General features: G+C 41.1%; 1 protein-coding gene and 1 long non-coding RNA gene across 2 annotated transcripts in view; both read left to right on the top strand.

The window, feature by feature from the left end:
• Positions 1 to 10,653, top strand: part of LOC108622594 (cationic amino acid transporter 2) — a 30,435-nt gene extending 19,782 nt beyond the window's left edge. The window contains exons 6-15 of the mRNA XM_018020555.2: positions 3,533 to 3,741; positions 6,180 to 6,351; positions 7,050 to 7,233; positions 7,382 to 7,506; positions 7,638 to 7,885; positions 7,974 to 8,216; positions 8,303 to 8,447; positions 8,509 to 8,602; positions 8,720 to 8,847; positions 8,976 to 10,653. Coding sequence (XP_017876044.1) covers positions 3,533 to 3,741; positions 6,180 to 6,351; positions 7,050 to 7,233; positions 7,382 to 7,506; positions 7,638 to 7,885; positions 7,974 to 8,216; positions 8,303 to 8,447; positions 8,509 to 8,602; positions 8,720 to 8,847; positions 8,976 to 9,286 — 1,859 coding nt within the window. The 3' untranslated portion in view covers positions 9,287 to 10,653. The remainder of the gene's footprint in view (positions 1 to 3,532; positions 3,742 to 6,179; positions 6,352 to 7,049; positions 7,234 to 7,381; positions 7,507 to 7,637; positions 7,886 to 7,973; positions 8,217 to 8,302; positions 8,448 to 8,508; positions 8,603 to 8,719; positions 8,848 to 8,975) is intronic.
• A 2-nt stretch (positions 10,654 to 10,655) lies between these two features.
• On the top strand, positions 10,656 to 14,188 carry LOC113464020 (uncharacterized). Its single transcript, XR_003388852.1, has 2 exons — positions 10,656 to 13,700; positions 14,013 to 14,188. It is a non-coding gene; the product is annotated as an uncharacterized LOC113464020 (long non-coding RNA).
• The last annotated feature ends 831 nt before the right edge of the window (positions 14,189 to 15,019 follow it).

Genomic DNA, 15,019 nt, shown 5'->3' with positions numbered 1-15,019 from the left:
GTTTGGGAGTTATTGGCAAAAAACGAAAATTTCGCAAAATCTTAAGGGGTACCCCTTGGAAAAATCTCGGAAAAATTGAAAATTTTTTTTTTCACAAAATATCGAAAAATACTTCAAGTGGAAGTTGTAGGAGCTTCTATTAACTACGGGAAATGTGATTACCATAAGAATTCATGCAAATTCCTATACATCCTTAAATTGCAACTCCAAGAAGTATACAAGAAGCATAACTTGTTTAAAACTTGCTGACTCGTCATGAATCGTATTTCGATGGATTCAAATATCCGTTTCTCAGATTCTATAATGAAATCGATGACCAATAAATAATTTTGATCATACAATACAAAAAAACGTATGAAATTCCAAGAGCCGCATACTTATCACAATTAGTCATTGAAGTGAAACGATCAAAGGAATTCCTACCTAAATTCCATCGTTTAAACTGGTTTTATTTTCTATAGAAATCTGTAGTCTCGACGACGATTGAATGTTTTCTACGAGTATCGTGCACGCGATGGGTAAAAATATTTGAAGAACAGATGCTTGTTCAGCGAACAAAGTCGTTAAGCCCCGAGCCTCGGGCGCGAGGAATATCGTCTGGCAAACAAAAAGCCTGGCTCTCCCTTGCATCGTCTCTCACCGATGAAGCATTAACGAGTCACGGGAACTCGCGATCACCCGATAAACCACGTATTTGCCGTGTGTTTTGTCCTCGTTCAGTCGTAACAGATATCTTTGCGCTGAGTTTTCGTATCGTTTCCGAGTTAAATTCTACTTAACCCATTTCCATTCTACGTCGGCTGGTATAAATAGCGTAATAAAAATTGAGACACGGTTTTATATACAGCAGTACCGTGGGAATAAATCCGTTGAAATAAGAGAAGTTTCATATAAAAGAGCGAGCTATTAAAAGAGCACGATTTCTAATTTTGAAATGGAATATCGTGAGGGCAGTATTTGTTCGTCTGAACGAAGTCGAAGAAACCCGTTTTATGTGTACAGCGGTGGAGAGATTAGTATCGAAGGGAAACGGAAGAAAAATGAGGGATGGCCGGAAGCGACGAGAAAAAGGTGTAAAAGCGGGTTTTCAGGTGGGCAGGTTAAAGAGCATCGAAGTGGCTCGGCTTCGTTTCGGATCGATGAGGGTCCACAGGTGCCAGAGTTGATCCGCGCAAGCGCCCCTCTCGCACCCCCCCGCTTTTGTTATCCCCCCAGCGAAATCCCATCCCCTTCGTTCGTTCGTTCCTTCCTTCCTTCATCCTCCTCCTCCTCCTCCTCCTCCGCCTCCTCCCGCCCTCTTGTTCACCTCGTTTCCCAGCGCACGCATACACGGGACTCGGACAGCAGGGTGTGCTTCGCGATTCCCGTATTCAACGCGTGCACCCACCTCGCGTTCGGACTTAATATTCATGAGACCAGCCCTTGAGGAGAGGCCGGAGGAATAACGTGAGGATCGCGGTACGCCCGGATGATGGACGGCCTTTTTTGTAATCCGGACCGGTTGCTTCTCGATGTTAGCAATCTTGTTCCTTCCTACAAGAATTTGATGAATTTCGCAAAATACGCGTAGCTACTTTTAAGGTAATTCTATGGATAATAGTATTAACTGTAATAATGATTGATACACCGACAACTGCAACGTCGCTCCCAATGATTTATACAATAATTTATATGACGGTACGAATAATGATTGACACACCGTTTGATAGAACGACGCCTGATGCATATTTATGCACTCTCGCGAGACAATAGTATGGCATGGCACATATTCTGACTTTTTGAAAAACGGATCCAGCAATCTAAATCATTTTTATTATTCTCGATTTTGTACCGTCGGAATAACAGCCCGTTTTTTTTTTCAGACGCGAAATGTAACGTGATATTTTCTCCGATAAGAAGTTGCACGCTGAAAGAGTTGAGACTAACGCTTGATACTCTTATCGCGTAACCGGATAGTATCGAAACAAACTATCAACTGGCTCGACAACAAATTCCGAAACTCGTTCGTACGGTTTCTCTGAAAGGAGAGAACTTTTTCCACTTCTATTCCAGTGGAACGGTCCGTCGCGGCTGCGTTTCAATCGGCCGGGTAAAAAAAAAAAAAAAAAAAAAAGGAGGAGGAGGAAGAAGAAAAAGAGGGAATCGAGGAATATCCTCGGTGAAACGGAACGGGCAAATAGCAGGCGATAAAATCCATATCCGGTGGGCGGATGCAAAACCAGCAGTCAGAGTTTAGGGGTTCGGGTAAATAAAAAGTCGAGTAAGACGTGGATTAAAAAATTCGACGGATCGAATCGTAGAAATTGATTTCCGATAGTGGAACGCCGACGGTCTGGTCCATCGCTACGCAGTAAAGGAAATAATTCGGTATTAACGTCGCCGCGCCGGAAATTGAGATTCCTCCCTGTCGACCCTTGTAACTCGCTTTCGGGGACAATTACGTTCTCTCCCATGTTTTACTTAATTTTCGCCTTATCGGTGGACCACGGATTTTATTTCATATTTAACGTTCATGAAAAATGTTTGCGATATGCAAGAACGTGTGCACGTTAAATTTGCATACATTAACCTTTCGGGGCCGAGGGTAAACAAGTGTTTAGGGGGCATATGAAATTCTGATTCGACATTCACCTAATCGTTGATACATCAATCTTGTACCAGGAAAATAGTACGAAAGGCTTAATTCTTAAGTAGGAGAAAAAAAGACGGTCTGTAACTATGCGATAAATAAACATAAACGATGCTCGACTGGGGAAGCTTCCTCTTTATTTCGGTTCCGGATAATACGAGGATGCCACGCAAAAGTAGATGTGAATGGTCAGATGGCATTACAAGAGTGAGGTTTCAATTTATAAAAAATGGCACGGGTCCGGTGGACCGGAAACGTTCCGATAAATCCGATCGTACCTGGTCTCGTTATTCGACGACAAAAATTGGGTTTCGTTAATTAGCGTGACCCTGTTTCAATCGCCCTACCAAATTGGTGAACATGCTGGTAACATCCGTCGACTAAAGAATACTGTGACGCAGGAGCGTCTACGTGGTGGACGAGTCAGTAGGGAATGTTTGTTAAAATTATTTAGGCTGCAATTTATAGTCGTTCAGTTCTGAACTGCTTTTGCAATTTTATTGAAGGGAGTAAGTCTACTACAATTACTATAGAAATTTTAAAAAATGTTAATCAATAATGAAATAATATGTTTAAAAATATATCTTCGATTTTTATTAATCATGTATCACAAAACATAAATAAGCAACAAGCAGTTGAGAACTGACTTACTGTTTCAAAATATATACTCACAGAACCCTTTGATATTCTATCTATATATAATGTATAATAAATAATATTTTATAATATAAATTTTATAATATAAAATATAATGTGTAATATATAATATTGTATAAATTTTCAAGTTCATACATAATTAGTGCAGCACTGATGGGAGATGCTAGCATTATAAGCTGTATCTACCTTACAGCAACCGAAGGTCGATAAAGAGATTAATATGAATGATCGTTTGTGATGTCAAAGGTCGGCCGCCCGATTTCCTCGCGTTCGTCATTACCATACTGATGATGATGCTGATGGCAGCCGGGGTGAAGAAGTCGCTGGTCTTCAATAACGTGTTAAACGCCATCAACCTATCCGTGTGGGTGTTCATTATGGCCGCGGGTATGTTCTACGTGGACGGCGCAAACTGGAGCGATCACGACGGCTTCCTACCCCACGGCTGGAGCGGGGTGAGTGCCTTTAATTTTAATTCCCGATGTTCCATTGGTCTGATATTGATTTTAAAAATACCCAAGCGAGTAATAAACTAAAATCAACAATTATATTTCGTATCGAATCAATTGATGATTAAAAAATGTTAAAAATGAAGTCAGAAGCTTTATATTAGTTTGGATAATTGAGAGTTTCATAATAAGCACTTGTGACTCTCAACGAGAATCTCTAGCATAGCCATTTCATTATAGAGCATGAAATTTCTTTTGAACCCTTTGAGATATCGACCTCGGTTCCTTTCAGTCCATTCGAGGATCGGAGGCTTAATAATTTCAGGGCAAAGGGAAGTTCCGCTTCGTTAGGGAATCGTGATTTGTAGGAATTATTATTCGGGGTTAATGGGAGTGCCTCAGCTGGTCGTTAACCCATAACGGACCGGTACGGTGCGGCCTTCGTTTCATTCTCAGTCAGCCACCGCGTACTGACTTAATTTCCAGGGACGATGAGAAGTTCTTCCTCGTTTAATAGACGTACAATTGTGTACCAATTGGTTTATTAATTATCCGTTTGATTGTAATTAAGCTGCAGAATGATACGATGTTTGATATAAAAATTGATATTTTAATTCTCCGACAGTGACTTCGCCCACTCTGGCTATATGTATTGTCTTTGTGAGTCCAGGGTTTTGAAAAGCCGACAAAGACTCGGGGAAAAACAGAGTATCGCAGAGGAACGAAGGAACGTTTAGAGGGGAGCCAAAAAAGTTGAGAAACTCTGCTCGGAGGGGTGGCTGCATCCCATCGCTCCCCTTTGATTTCCCGTTTTTCCTACCTACCGACGTACAACAAAAGATTGTGCTCCCCGATGAAAAATTATGTTCCTCTGTTGGCTGGAAAATTGGATTTCATCCCCTTTCCATCTATACAGGATTTCATTAGCGAAAATTACTTCAGTATATTATTCAAATGCATTCGGTTAATCCAAGTGGGAAAATATGATTTATACTAAGAGTGAAGCATAGCGTTTAGTTTTTTAATTGCCAATTCATTTAAAAGAAAGAGCTTGACACAATCAATTGTTTGTATAAATATTCTTCTCCGTTGATCCTGTGAACGAGATTCCATCACGAAACCATGAGATACGTTTGTTTTAAATGAGAAAAGAAGCTGAGAGGCTGCGTGGCTCGTTTCTGGTTTTAATCCGTTCGTAGCTGCGGAGTAAAAAGAAACAATTTGCCGTCATTCGCGTTGCCCTTTTGACGAGCAAACGCCATTATCCGCGGTTTTCGCTCCCGCGTGGGTGGAACGAAGAGGCCTGCTATCAATGCCAGGGCGTTTATAAACCGCGTTGGCGAAATACTACCGGGTCACGAAGTAAACTGCACGTTCACAAGATTTTTTAAACCACTCGACGAGGCTCGCCTTTCCCCACGTGTCATCCCCCCCCCCCCGATTCTGAACAAACAGAATCCGATAAATACCGTATCTCACGAACGTGCTTTGAAGACTTTCAGCGTGGGCTGCTTTTTGCATTTAATCTCGTTTACCTACAGTCCTATAAATTAGTATAAGCTGGTCCTGTTCTATTTATTCGACGATCTGCTCTTTGAAAACGTTGCAGAAATGATGCAACGTGAAATTTACACGGATTCAGCAAGAAATGTTAACAATTATATAAGAAAAATTAACAAATACATTAGTTATTTAATAAACTAGATTTAAAGTTGAGTCCTAAAATCAATGAGGAAGGATTAAGATGATAAAAAAGTATAAAACAGTCATGGTTCATCCACTTATTTATTTCATCACGTATGGCAACGTTACAAGATGGGATCGTAATTGAAACCGTGTTCCATAAGAGGTTCTTTTACCTCTTAAGGTTCTGGATTATCTGGATACGTTACGAGCTTAAAATTGCGACTTACTCAAGTAGCGACTCGTTTCGAATCGCGATTGCATTAAAGCTTCCACTTTCCTGGCGTCCCCGTCGGGCGACGAGCATAAGGAATTCATAACCGCGTTAAGGGACCTTGAAAAATGAAACGGCCCGGAGTCCATCCGTGAGGAAAGACGAGCCCCGGCTTCTCTCGGCTTCAAAGAAACACCCTTATCAAGCTCGGAATGTAATTTGTCCGTTCCCATTCTGGCCGCTCTTCTGTTACTTCACGCTCCATGGATTTTAATGTCTCCTTTCAAAATTACAGCTGCACGTTTCCCTCGAATTACTCCGTTGTAATTCATTCCCTATTTTCTGATAATTTTGTAATTAATCGCAAATGGAGTTGTACATTAAGAAATAGTTTCATGCAATATAGAAAAAATTTCGTTCCGGTATTTTTTATTGATTCTGTTTTCTGAAAATTATTCAGAAACTCATGAAGTCGATTACGACACGATATTTTATAAATTCTCTCTTATGAAAATTATTCAGAAATTCATGAAGTGATTTATTGCAGGTGTTCACCGGTGCGGCGACGTGTTTTTACGCGTTCATCGGTTTCGACATAATAGCGACGACCGGCGAAGAGGCGACGAACCCGAAGAGGAGCATCCCCCTCGCGATAGTCTCTTCATTGATCATAATACTCATCGCTTATGTCACCAGCAGCATGGTGTTGACGCTGATCAGTAAGTACCTCTCTTCTATTTCCGGTTATCCGTACAATAAAGAGGACTCACGGTTCAAACGATAAAACGAAACATTCGGTAAATTGCTACGATCATTGTTTTTATTTGCGAGCAAAATTCTGATGAAATAAAATTCCATCAATTGATATTTGTTATAAATAATATTTACAATTTTTATATAATTGTAATATCAATAATTATTAAGCGGATATCGAAATCGTGTAATATGAATAAATAATAGAACGTCCCTTTTTGTTGTATAACAAATATAATCGTATAAAGTAATTATTTCATTAAAACGTATAGTAATTTCATTTTAATAGAATTATTGAATACTTAGTTTAAATGGTTATTCAGTGTTTTATGATACGCCCTAAGACTCATGAATGAGCATATAAATGTTGCGCGTGTAACGAGAATATGATACGTCGGTTTAATCAATTATTAACAGGCAGTCGGTGACATTTCCACTGATCCAAGTCGACCGAAAGGCCCTTGGCCATCCTTGACCTCCCATCATGCATCCCTGGCCACCCCTTTAAACGTCACTACCGATCACCCGTTTACCCTCGTCACGAGCCGCGCGGCTCGTCTAAATAACTGATCGACGTGTCGGGACGCGATTAACTTACAACAGGTGCTGCCGAGAAAAGTTCTACCAGTGACGATCGATTAAAAATAGGATCTTCTCGTTTCAGTACCGTTCGACGAGGTGGATCAGGATTCAGCGCTGGTGGAGATGTTCGGCCAGGTCGGTGCTTATAAATGCAAATATATCGTGGCCGTCGGTGCCCTGGCTGGATTGACGGTTTCCATGTTTGGAAGCATGTTCCCTATGCCGAGGATAGTTTATGCCATGGCCCAGGATGGCCTCATATTCAGGTAATCAACGTTATTACTCCCTCTCTTCTCTTTGACTTTAGCCTGTTCTCTGTTTATCTCATCTCTCCTGCTCTCTCTAACGAAATCAGTTAATCGATGAACATCGATGAGCCTTGTTAATCACTAATAATCTGGATTTAATCCGCAGGACTTTGAGCCAAGTGTGGCCGGCAACGGGCACACCAGCGATAGCAACGCTGACTTCTGGCTTGGCTGCTGGTTTGGCCGCCTTGTTAATCCAATTAGAAGTGTTAGTGGAGATGATGTCTATAGGTAAGACCTCTTTACTATTGCTATTTTGATTCATTTTATCATGCGATGTGTTTTATTCATTGCTTTCCCATTGCGTCGGCAATGCATAAAATTAAGAATTTCTTAAATAATTGCTTTTATCGCATTCGCAGGTACCCTGCTCGCTTACACTCTCGTGTCCACCTGCGTGCTGATCCTACGCTACCAGCCCCATTCTACGAACTTGGTGGAACTGCTGCCGCCAGCTTTGAGAACGCCGTGCAGGACGCCGACCAAGGAGACCCAGAACGGTCAAGTGACTTATGGGAAAGAGTTGAGACCGGATCAGCTGACCACTGCTCTGAATTCGGTCCAGGCAGCGCAGGAGACCGCCGCTACGAACAGCGGTCAGCGTGTTATGGTAATATATATTTTTGATCGATGGTATTGTTTCATTATATTCTTGCATTCTTCAAGTAAAAGTACATCGTTTTTCTGTTTCCTTTCAGGTGAGGCGAGTGAGGAGGTGCAACAGTTCCTCGCCTGACTCGGACGACACGTACGGCGCGGAGGAAGACGAGGTTGGCTTGGGCAAGGACGATCAGTACCTCGTCAGCGATAGGACCGAGAACAAATTCTATGGCAGTGTCCATGCGGCCGCAGCTGCTTCCACCTGCGGTAGTACGCATCAGTATCCGGGCAACACACCGATAATCGGGCCGCCTCTCAATTACCTCCAACGCCGGTTACAGGTAATGTACATTAAATATAAATTTTCATCTAGAATATATTACCATTCTTACAAAGAACTGTAAATTGATTATTTTTTTGTTTATAGGCTGCGCAGTATCTCTGTCCAGCGATCTTCCCTTGGGTGGACAGAGGCCCGGCAACGGAGGCATCCGGACGCTACGTTATGAAACTGGTCGGAATACTCTACTTGCTGATCATCATCTTCGACCTGATCATAGTTTGCGGCATGGGTAAGTTTCCTATCTCGGTTTCATCTAGGCAGCGAATAGATGCATCGTTTGCTTGTTCCAGGGAACATGGGGACGTTCACTACGATCTTGTTGTTCGCCTTTCTGTTCGCCATAATCGGGGTGCTACTTGCCATCAGCAGAAAGCCACAAAACAGGTTTGTACGAAATAAAACGCTTTTGATATTAGTTTTACAAAATAAGTTTATTATGTGTCTACTTATTTTATTATTTTTTTTAAGATCTAATATATTCGGTATTTCTTGTTTTTATAGGAACAGCATGATGTTCATGACTCCGGGACTGCCGTTCGTTCCTGCGATCGCCGTCACCGTGAACATATACCTCATCTTCAAGCTGAGCATCCTGACCCTCGTCAGATTCACCGTCTGGATGGTTCTCGGTAAGTAAAAACATGATCCTTGAAAAATCTATAAAAGTTTTAATCCTAATATACTTCTCTGCCATCGTTGTATCGGTGATACAACAGTTTTTCGATTAATTAAACCCAGTCCTCCCTCTGGTCCTCAGGTTTCATCATGTACTTCTACTACGGCATCAAGCATAGCAGCTTGGAGGAGAGCAACGCGTCGGAGAACCTCGAGGAGAACGTGACCGCCGGGAACATCGAGTTGACCGTCACCGATACGCAGAGGCAACAGCAGCAGTCGTACTCGACGACCGACCGAAGCATCTACGAGGGCCAGCAGCTGGACGCGTTCGGTCAACCGGTGTTCGGCAGCACGAATTTCGGCGGCACGCCCACTCAGAGGCAATCGGTGAGCACGGGACAGCCGGCGCTGTTCGTCGAACAGGATAACTTCCCTACTTGGGACGATTGAGCGGCACGTGCGCAGGTATAAATAATATACATAAATATATATTTGATGATATCAAGATAAATGATTATTGCGAGCCTGACCGGCGTCGAGCACGTTCACCGGCATAAAAAATAATAATAAGGAGATAAACGACCCTCTCGGAGCTCGCGGCGGGCCGCAGGCGCCCTTTTAGTATTCATTTTGTTGATCGATCTGTGGCTTGGCGCAAGAAGCACTGATATTTATCAACCTGAAGATGTCAGATAAATTCTCACTAGAGTTTCAGATGATTGATTGAATCTTTATTTGATTGAACACCAATTTACGCAATTCGGTTTCTAACTAGGACTTGACTAGTTAATCATTTAAGTAGCTTAATTAAAATTGTAATACGACTTTAGCATTTCCTGGATCGAGCCACCGATATGAATCAATTATTATTGGAAATAATTCGATGAATCATCCTTTCGAGAATATTTAATTATTTCTTCCATGAGGCGGGTTTTGTTGAACGAAATTTAGTAGAGATCATTTTTAACGAAACGTCTGACGGTCGAACGGGAGGCGCCGCTTCGAAATTCTGAGCTTCCCTTTATTGATTTCACTTCTTCGCACTGAGAAACGTCAATTTCCGATCTTGTTCGACCTGTTCGTCTATCACGGTTTCAAAGAGAGATCCGCGAGTCTCCGACGGGCGAACTTGTTGACTACTGTTTGGGACGAATGTAGCAAATAATTTTCGCGGCAATATTTATTATCCTAGTTGTATAAAAGCGTGAAAGCGAGAGAAAGAGAGAAAGTGAGTCTGATTGAGCGAGAGAATGAGAGGCAGAGCTGTCAGAGACGGAATCACAAAGATGAGAAAAAAAAAACGTTTCGAAGGGAAACCATCGCCATTCTTAGATAATGAGAAGCTTGTATTTTCCGAAAGAGCATTTTAACTGCTGGGAAAAGGATCGAAGTGTGAGACAGAGAGTGAAAGAAAGAGAAAATTCGTTCCTGAATGGAAGCACGCGAGAAAGAGAGAGAAAGGGAGCCAAAAGGAAGGAGAGAACAAAACTGGATCTTGCCTAAATCTAGTCTTTCCCGATCTTATTAGTGCTTAGAGTTGAAGATTCGATACAAAAAAACGATCTCAAGCTTACCTCGTTTAACTCGAATCTCAACGACGGTTCGGTCGTTTTTCATTAAAAATCGTTTGCCCCCTGGCTTATTTAGATCGCGGAGGGGGAACACGGATCTGCAGGGGGTAATATCGATCGAATTCGGAAATGAATAACACATGCCCGTTGTTTCAATTATTCCGTAAATGTTGTTCAACGACGAACGTCCAGTTTTAATGACAAGTTCCTACAACGATTGTTGACCACGTAATTGTTCTCGTTTCCACGCTATATAATTGATCGCCTCGTTCAAGTGAACAGAAATAAATGAATGAAGGGAATCGATGAAACGGTTTCGGGAAAATTTCGGGAAAATAGGAAACTCGCAGGGGGCAGCCTCGATAAATTTACGTCTCTCGATTTATTATTCTATTCTTGGATCTACGATCAGTGATCTTTTCACATATCAGTCTAGACCTTTCGCGGGGGAAAACGACCAGGAGAGAAATGCAGCGACGATGACTCCGGGGTAGTAGAGAACAAATGACCGAGGTAGAGCGCGCGAGAGCGGGAGAGAATGTTGAGAAACGGGAGAGAATGGGTAAGACCGATCTAAATATTTATCTTTATAAGTATTAACGCGTCTGTTAAAAAATTTTCTAATATATATATATTATATTATAATATATTATATATATATATATATATATATATGTATCATACATTTTTGCACATGGTGTGCCACCCTGTCCGCAATTCTCCCGATCGTTCCCCCTAACGAAACAGATCTGTGTTAGAAAGAAAATACGTCGTTGACTCGACTTCAACTTTCTTCGAATCGTTTTTATCGAGAATTGCGGACGCGGGACGCGTATGTGACGAGATATATATATATACTTTCTATGCGCGACGGCCGATCTCTCGAGCCATCGATCCACGATCGGGGCTGCTGTCTTAGGACCTCTTTAGTTCTATCCCTTTGTAAACGTCGTGGTTCGAGCTGTATGGGAGACGAGGAAGAATGACGAACGAACGTGTAGCTTCGATTATTTCATTTCGGAAGAGAACAGTACCGTTTATAATTGTATCGCGTTTTATTGTCTATCGTTCGCGAGTATCGTTGGAATTAAATCGTCGAGTCTTCCTCGTTTCTCGTGCGCTCCGACGCGAATCGGGCGGTGATCGTTGCTCCGGATATCCGCTTATTTAAACAAGCAAGCTGATCTTTCCCTAAACTGGAACATCACAGTGGCCTTGACGCGATTGTTTTCAAATATCCAACGTGATCGCAAAAAAGAAAAACGACGATTAAGACATATCAAAGTCTCTTAGAGATCACCCGATGCAGAGTTCTATTAGAATTTTGATTTCATACTGTTTAGAACAGTCGAAGAGTCAGTAATAAGAGTTGCTCCTCCTAGAATAAAATACTCGTTTTTAATTATGGTTTTAATAAATCTGTGGCTTTGTAAAATAATGTGCGTTACATCTGTGAGCATCTGTTTCGATTATACCGTAGAATAAGTACTATACACAGGGTCGCTTCTGTCACTGACTCTTCCACGATCTTCTTATTATTATTAAAAAGAAAAAAAAGCGGAATTCCGACGCGGCACTTTGCTCTCTTCGCTTTTTTAGTTAGTCTTTCAAATTTTTAGATAGGAGGAAATGGCCTATTTCGACGCTGGATGAAACCCGTTCTCCTTTTAGTAAACTAAACCGATCCAAAAGCGTGTCCTTATAAAAATAATATTTTTTAATGCGGTACAAAACTGTCGAACTCTCGTCGTCTTGTGCGAGGTGTCGAGTCGAGGCGTTCGACGGATAAGAGACATATCATTTCTTCTGGGCCTTCTTTCATATTAACTCGTAGAAAATTGTTGAAGTCGCGTGGAAGGTTATTCGTATCTTTTCTCTCATCGTAACCAGACCGCGAATTCACACGCTACGTCAAATTCGCATAACCTCAAACAGATTCCAGAGATGTTTGATTAACATTTCGTTTCGAATTTTGGATATATTGTTTATTCTTATTTTTATTCCTCTTTCGAATTGTATTTACGAAATTAAACATTTAGTTTTAAATTTTAATAAATAAAATAAAATTCGAATTGTCAAAGTCACGTGTAACCCGACGGGCATGCGATGGCATGCCCGCAGGACGCTGCCGCGTCTCTCCATTATTATTGCACGTCCTGAGGACGTCGAGGACGGACGGTGATGTAATAATTCGTGGTCTGGTCTGGTGTCGATATTTCTACATATCATTCGCTGTTAGATCGTTTAGAATCATCCAGCGTCAAGTGTAACTCGACTCGCGGTAACTTGCATCTGAACATGGCAAGCATTAAACGTTCCATTACTAAATATTCTTTTACAATAATTAAATGATAATTTATGAATCGTTCGTCGACCGGGTGAGCCGTGACGTGTTCGGACGAGCAATTTACGGCGAGGATTATCTTCCAACGCGTACGACGAGTGAGAGGTACCGTGTGATGCATTTTTTTTTTCTTATTACCTTTACTGTTCAGTTGTACGTTTACTTAAGCAAGGTTTCCTTTGCGATATGGAGGAAGGCGTCGAAGACAGTTGGGAAAGAGAATTGTAACTCCGTGAAATGGTTTCCCCGATTGTTGCAAACTTCGATGAATATTAGACAGTCGTTTCGTTGAGTTTTTACTCATTCTTCGACGTCTTCCTTCGTGGGTTACTTAGTGGAATCGCGAATCAAATAAAGTGTTCCAATGGATAGGAGAGTGAGAGGGCGAGCGTGGAAAATGTAACGGTGCTCCAGTGGGGCAATGAATGACTAATTATTAATTATCGTGTACAATTTTCGTTGTTCTTCTCTCGGGGATTATCGTGGTATCTTGGGAAGATGTATATGCGCACCAGAAGGACAGAATTTTCCATGTAATATACATATACCCTTACTACGTAACTCTACGTTGTTTAATATTGATAAGGATCAAAAATAAAAGTGATTATTCAGAAAGTAATCGACCGGCTTCGGATTCGTTCTCTCGGTCGATACACGAATTCAAGAGGAGTAAGTTCGCTTTTGTTTCGTCCTGCTATCCGTTTCGGGGGTTATAGGCTCTCAAAGTTATGTCACACCGTGCATAGCGTTCGGCACGGTGACCCACTTATGCCAGTCAGCGTCTAGACTTGGTCTAGACGGGTGAGTCGGCCAATGTGCGACAAGGAGAGCAACAGGAGTGCCATAAAACTTGTGGTCCTCTTCTCACTACGATATCTTCGGGACCAGAAGTCGAATCGAGATGAATTAAACGGGACGTCGAAGAGGAGGCTTCACTGTTTCGAAAATTGTAAGTGTAATCTGTTTAGGCTTATTTACTACGAAGTTATAGGCCGGTATTCAGAGTCGTTGCTTATTCTTAAGATCGTCTTAAGAATTTGCTATCCCTGTCTATCCTATATTCCCAGTCCTTGTCTTGTACAGGGAACAGAGACTTAAGCAAATGCTTCAGACGATTTTAAGAATAAGCAACGACTCTGAATACCGGCCATAGACCATACGATTTCTTTGCCTTTTTTAATCCTTCTCCATCGTATTCCTTGCACAGTGTATTAATATCTTGATATTTTATTTCTTTATATGTACTCACCTCTACAATTAGCACGACTCGACGGAATCTCAGTCGTCGTACACATATCACTGCAACACTACCCTTACCTTCGCTGCATGCTTTATCTTCTCCATGCAAGTATTATTTATATAAAAAATACTTGTTAATCTTGTATCCCTTGTCTTTTTTTCGTGAATAAAGAGTTCAGAATAAAAAGATAGTTTTAATTAAGTCTTATTTAATTACCTGTCCACGAATCATAGAATTACCTAATCCCAATCCTTAACGAGAGAAACTCGAAATAATAGCCCTGGTCATTATTAAATTAGTTGTATAAATAATTAAATTCATCGATGCAAAATTCTTGGAATTGTGACGTCACACGATGAGTTAGTGCTACCTCCTATTACATTATATTCTCCTAATACAAAGTCCAATTTCGGGCAAAAATTTTTCATTTCAAGAATTCTTGGAAATGACGTCATCACCAGGAGTTAGTGCTACCTCCTATCACATTATATTCTCCTAATACAAAGTCCGATTTTAGACAAAAATTTGCCATTTTGAGAATTCTTGGAAATGACGTCATCACCAGGAGTTAGTGCTACCTCCTATCACATTATATTCTCCTAATACAAAGTCCAATTTCGGGCAAAAATTTTTCATTTCAAGAATTCTTGGAAATGACGTCATCAATAGGAGTTAGTGCTACCTCCTATCATATCATATTCTCCTAATACAAAGTCCAAAATCGGGCTAAAATTTTGTCGAAAATTTTACTTTGTATTAGGAGAACATAAGATGATAGGAGGTACCACTAACTAATTTAGTGCTACCTCCTATCACTTTATATTCTCCTAATACAAAGTGAAATTCTGGAGAAAAATTTTGCCCGAATTTGAACTCTGTATCAGGAGAATATAATGTGATAGGAGGTAGCACTAACTCCTGGTGATGACGTCATTTCCAAGAATTCTCGAAATGACAAATTTTTGTCTAAAATTGAACTTTGTATTAGGAGAATATAATGTGATAGGAGGTAGCACTAACTCCTGCTG

This window comes from Ceratina calcarata, unplaced genomic scaffold (assembly GCF_001652005.2).
Source record: "Ceratina calcarata isolate Rehan_Ccalc_2016 unplaced genomic scaffold, ASM165200v1 scaffold229.2, whole genome shotgun sequence".
Lineage (NCBI taxonomy): Eukaryota > Metazoa > Arthropoda > Insecta > Hymenoptera > Apidae > Ceratina > Ceratina calcarata.
Note: the sequence above shows the minus strand (reverse complement) of the source record. Positions and strands in the feature narration are given on the sequence as shown.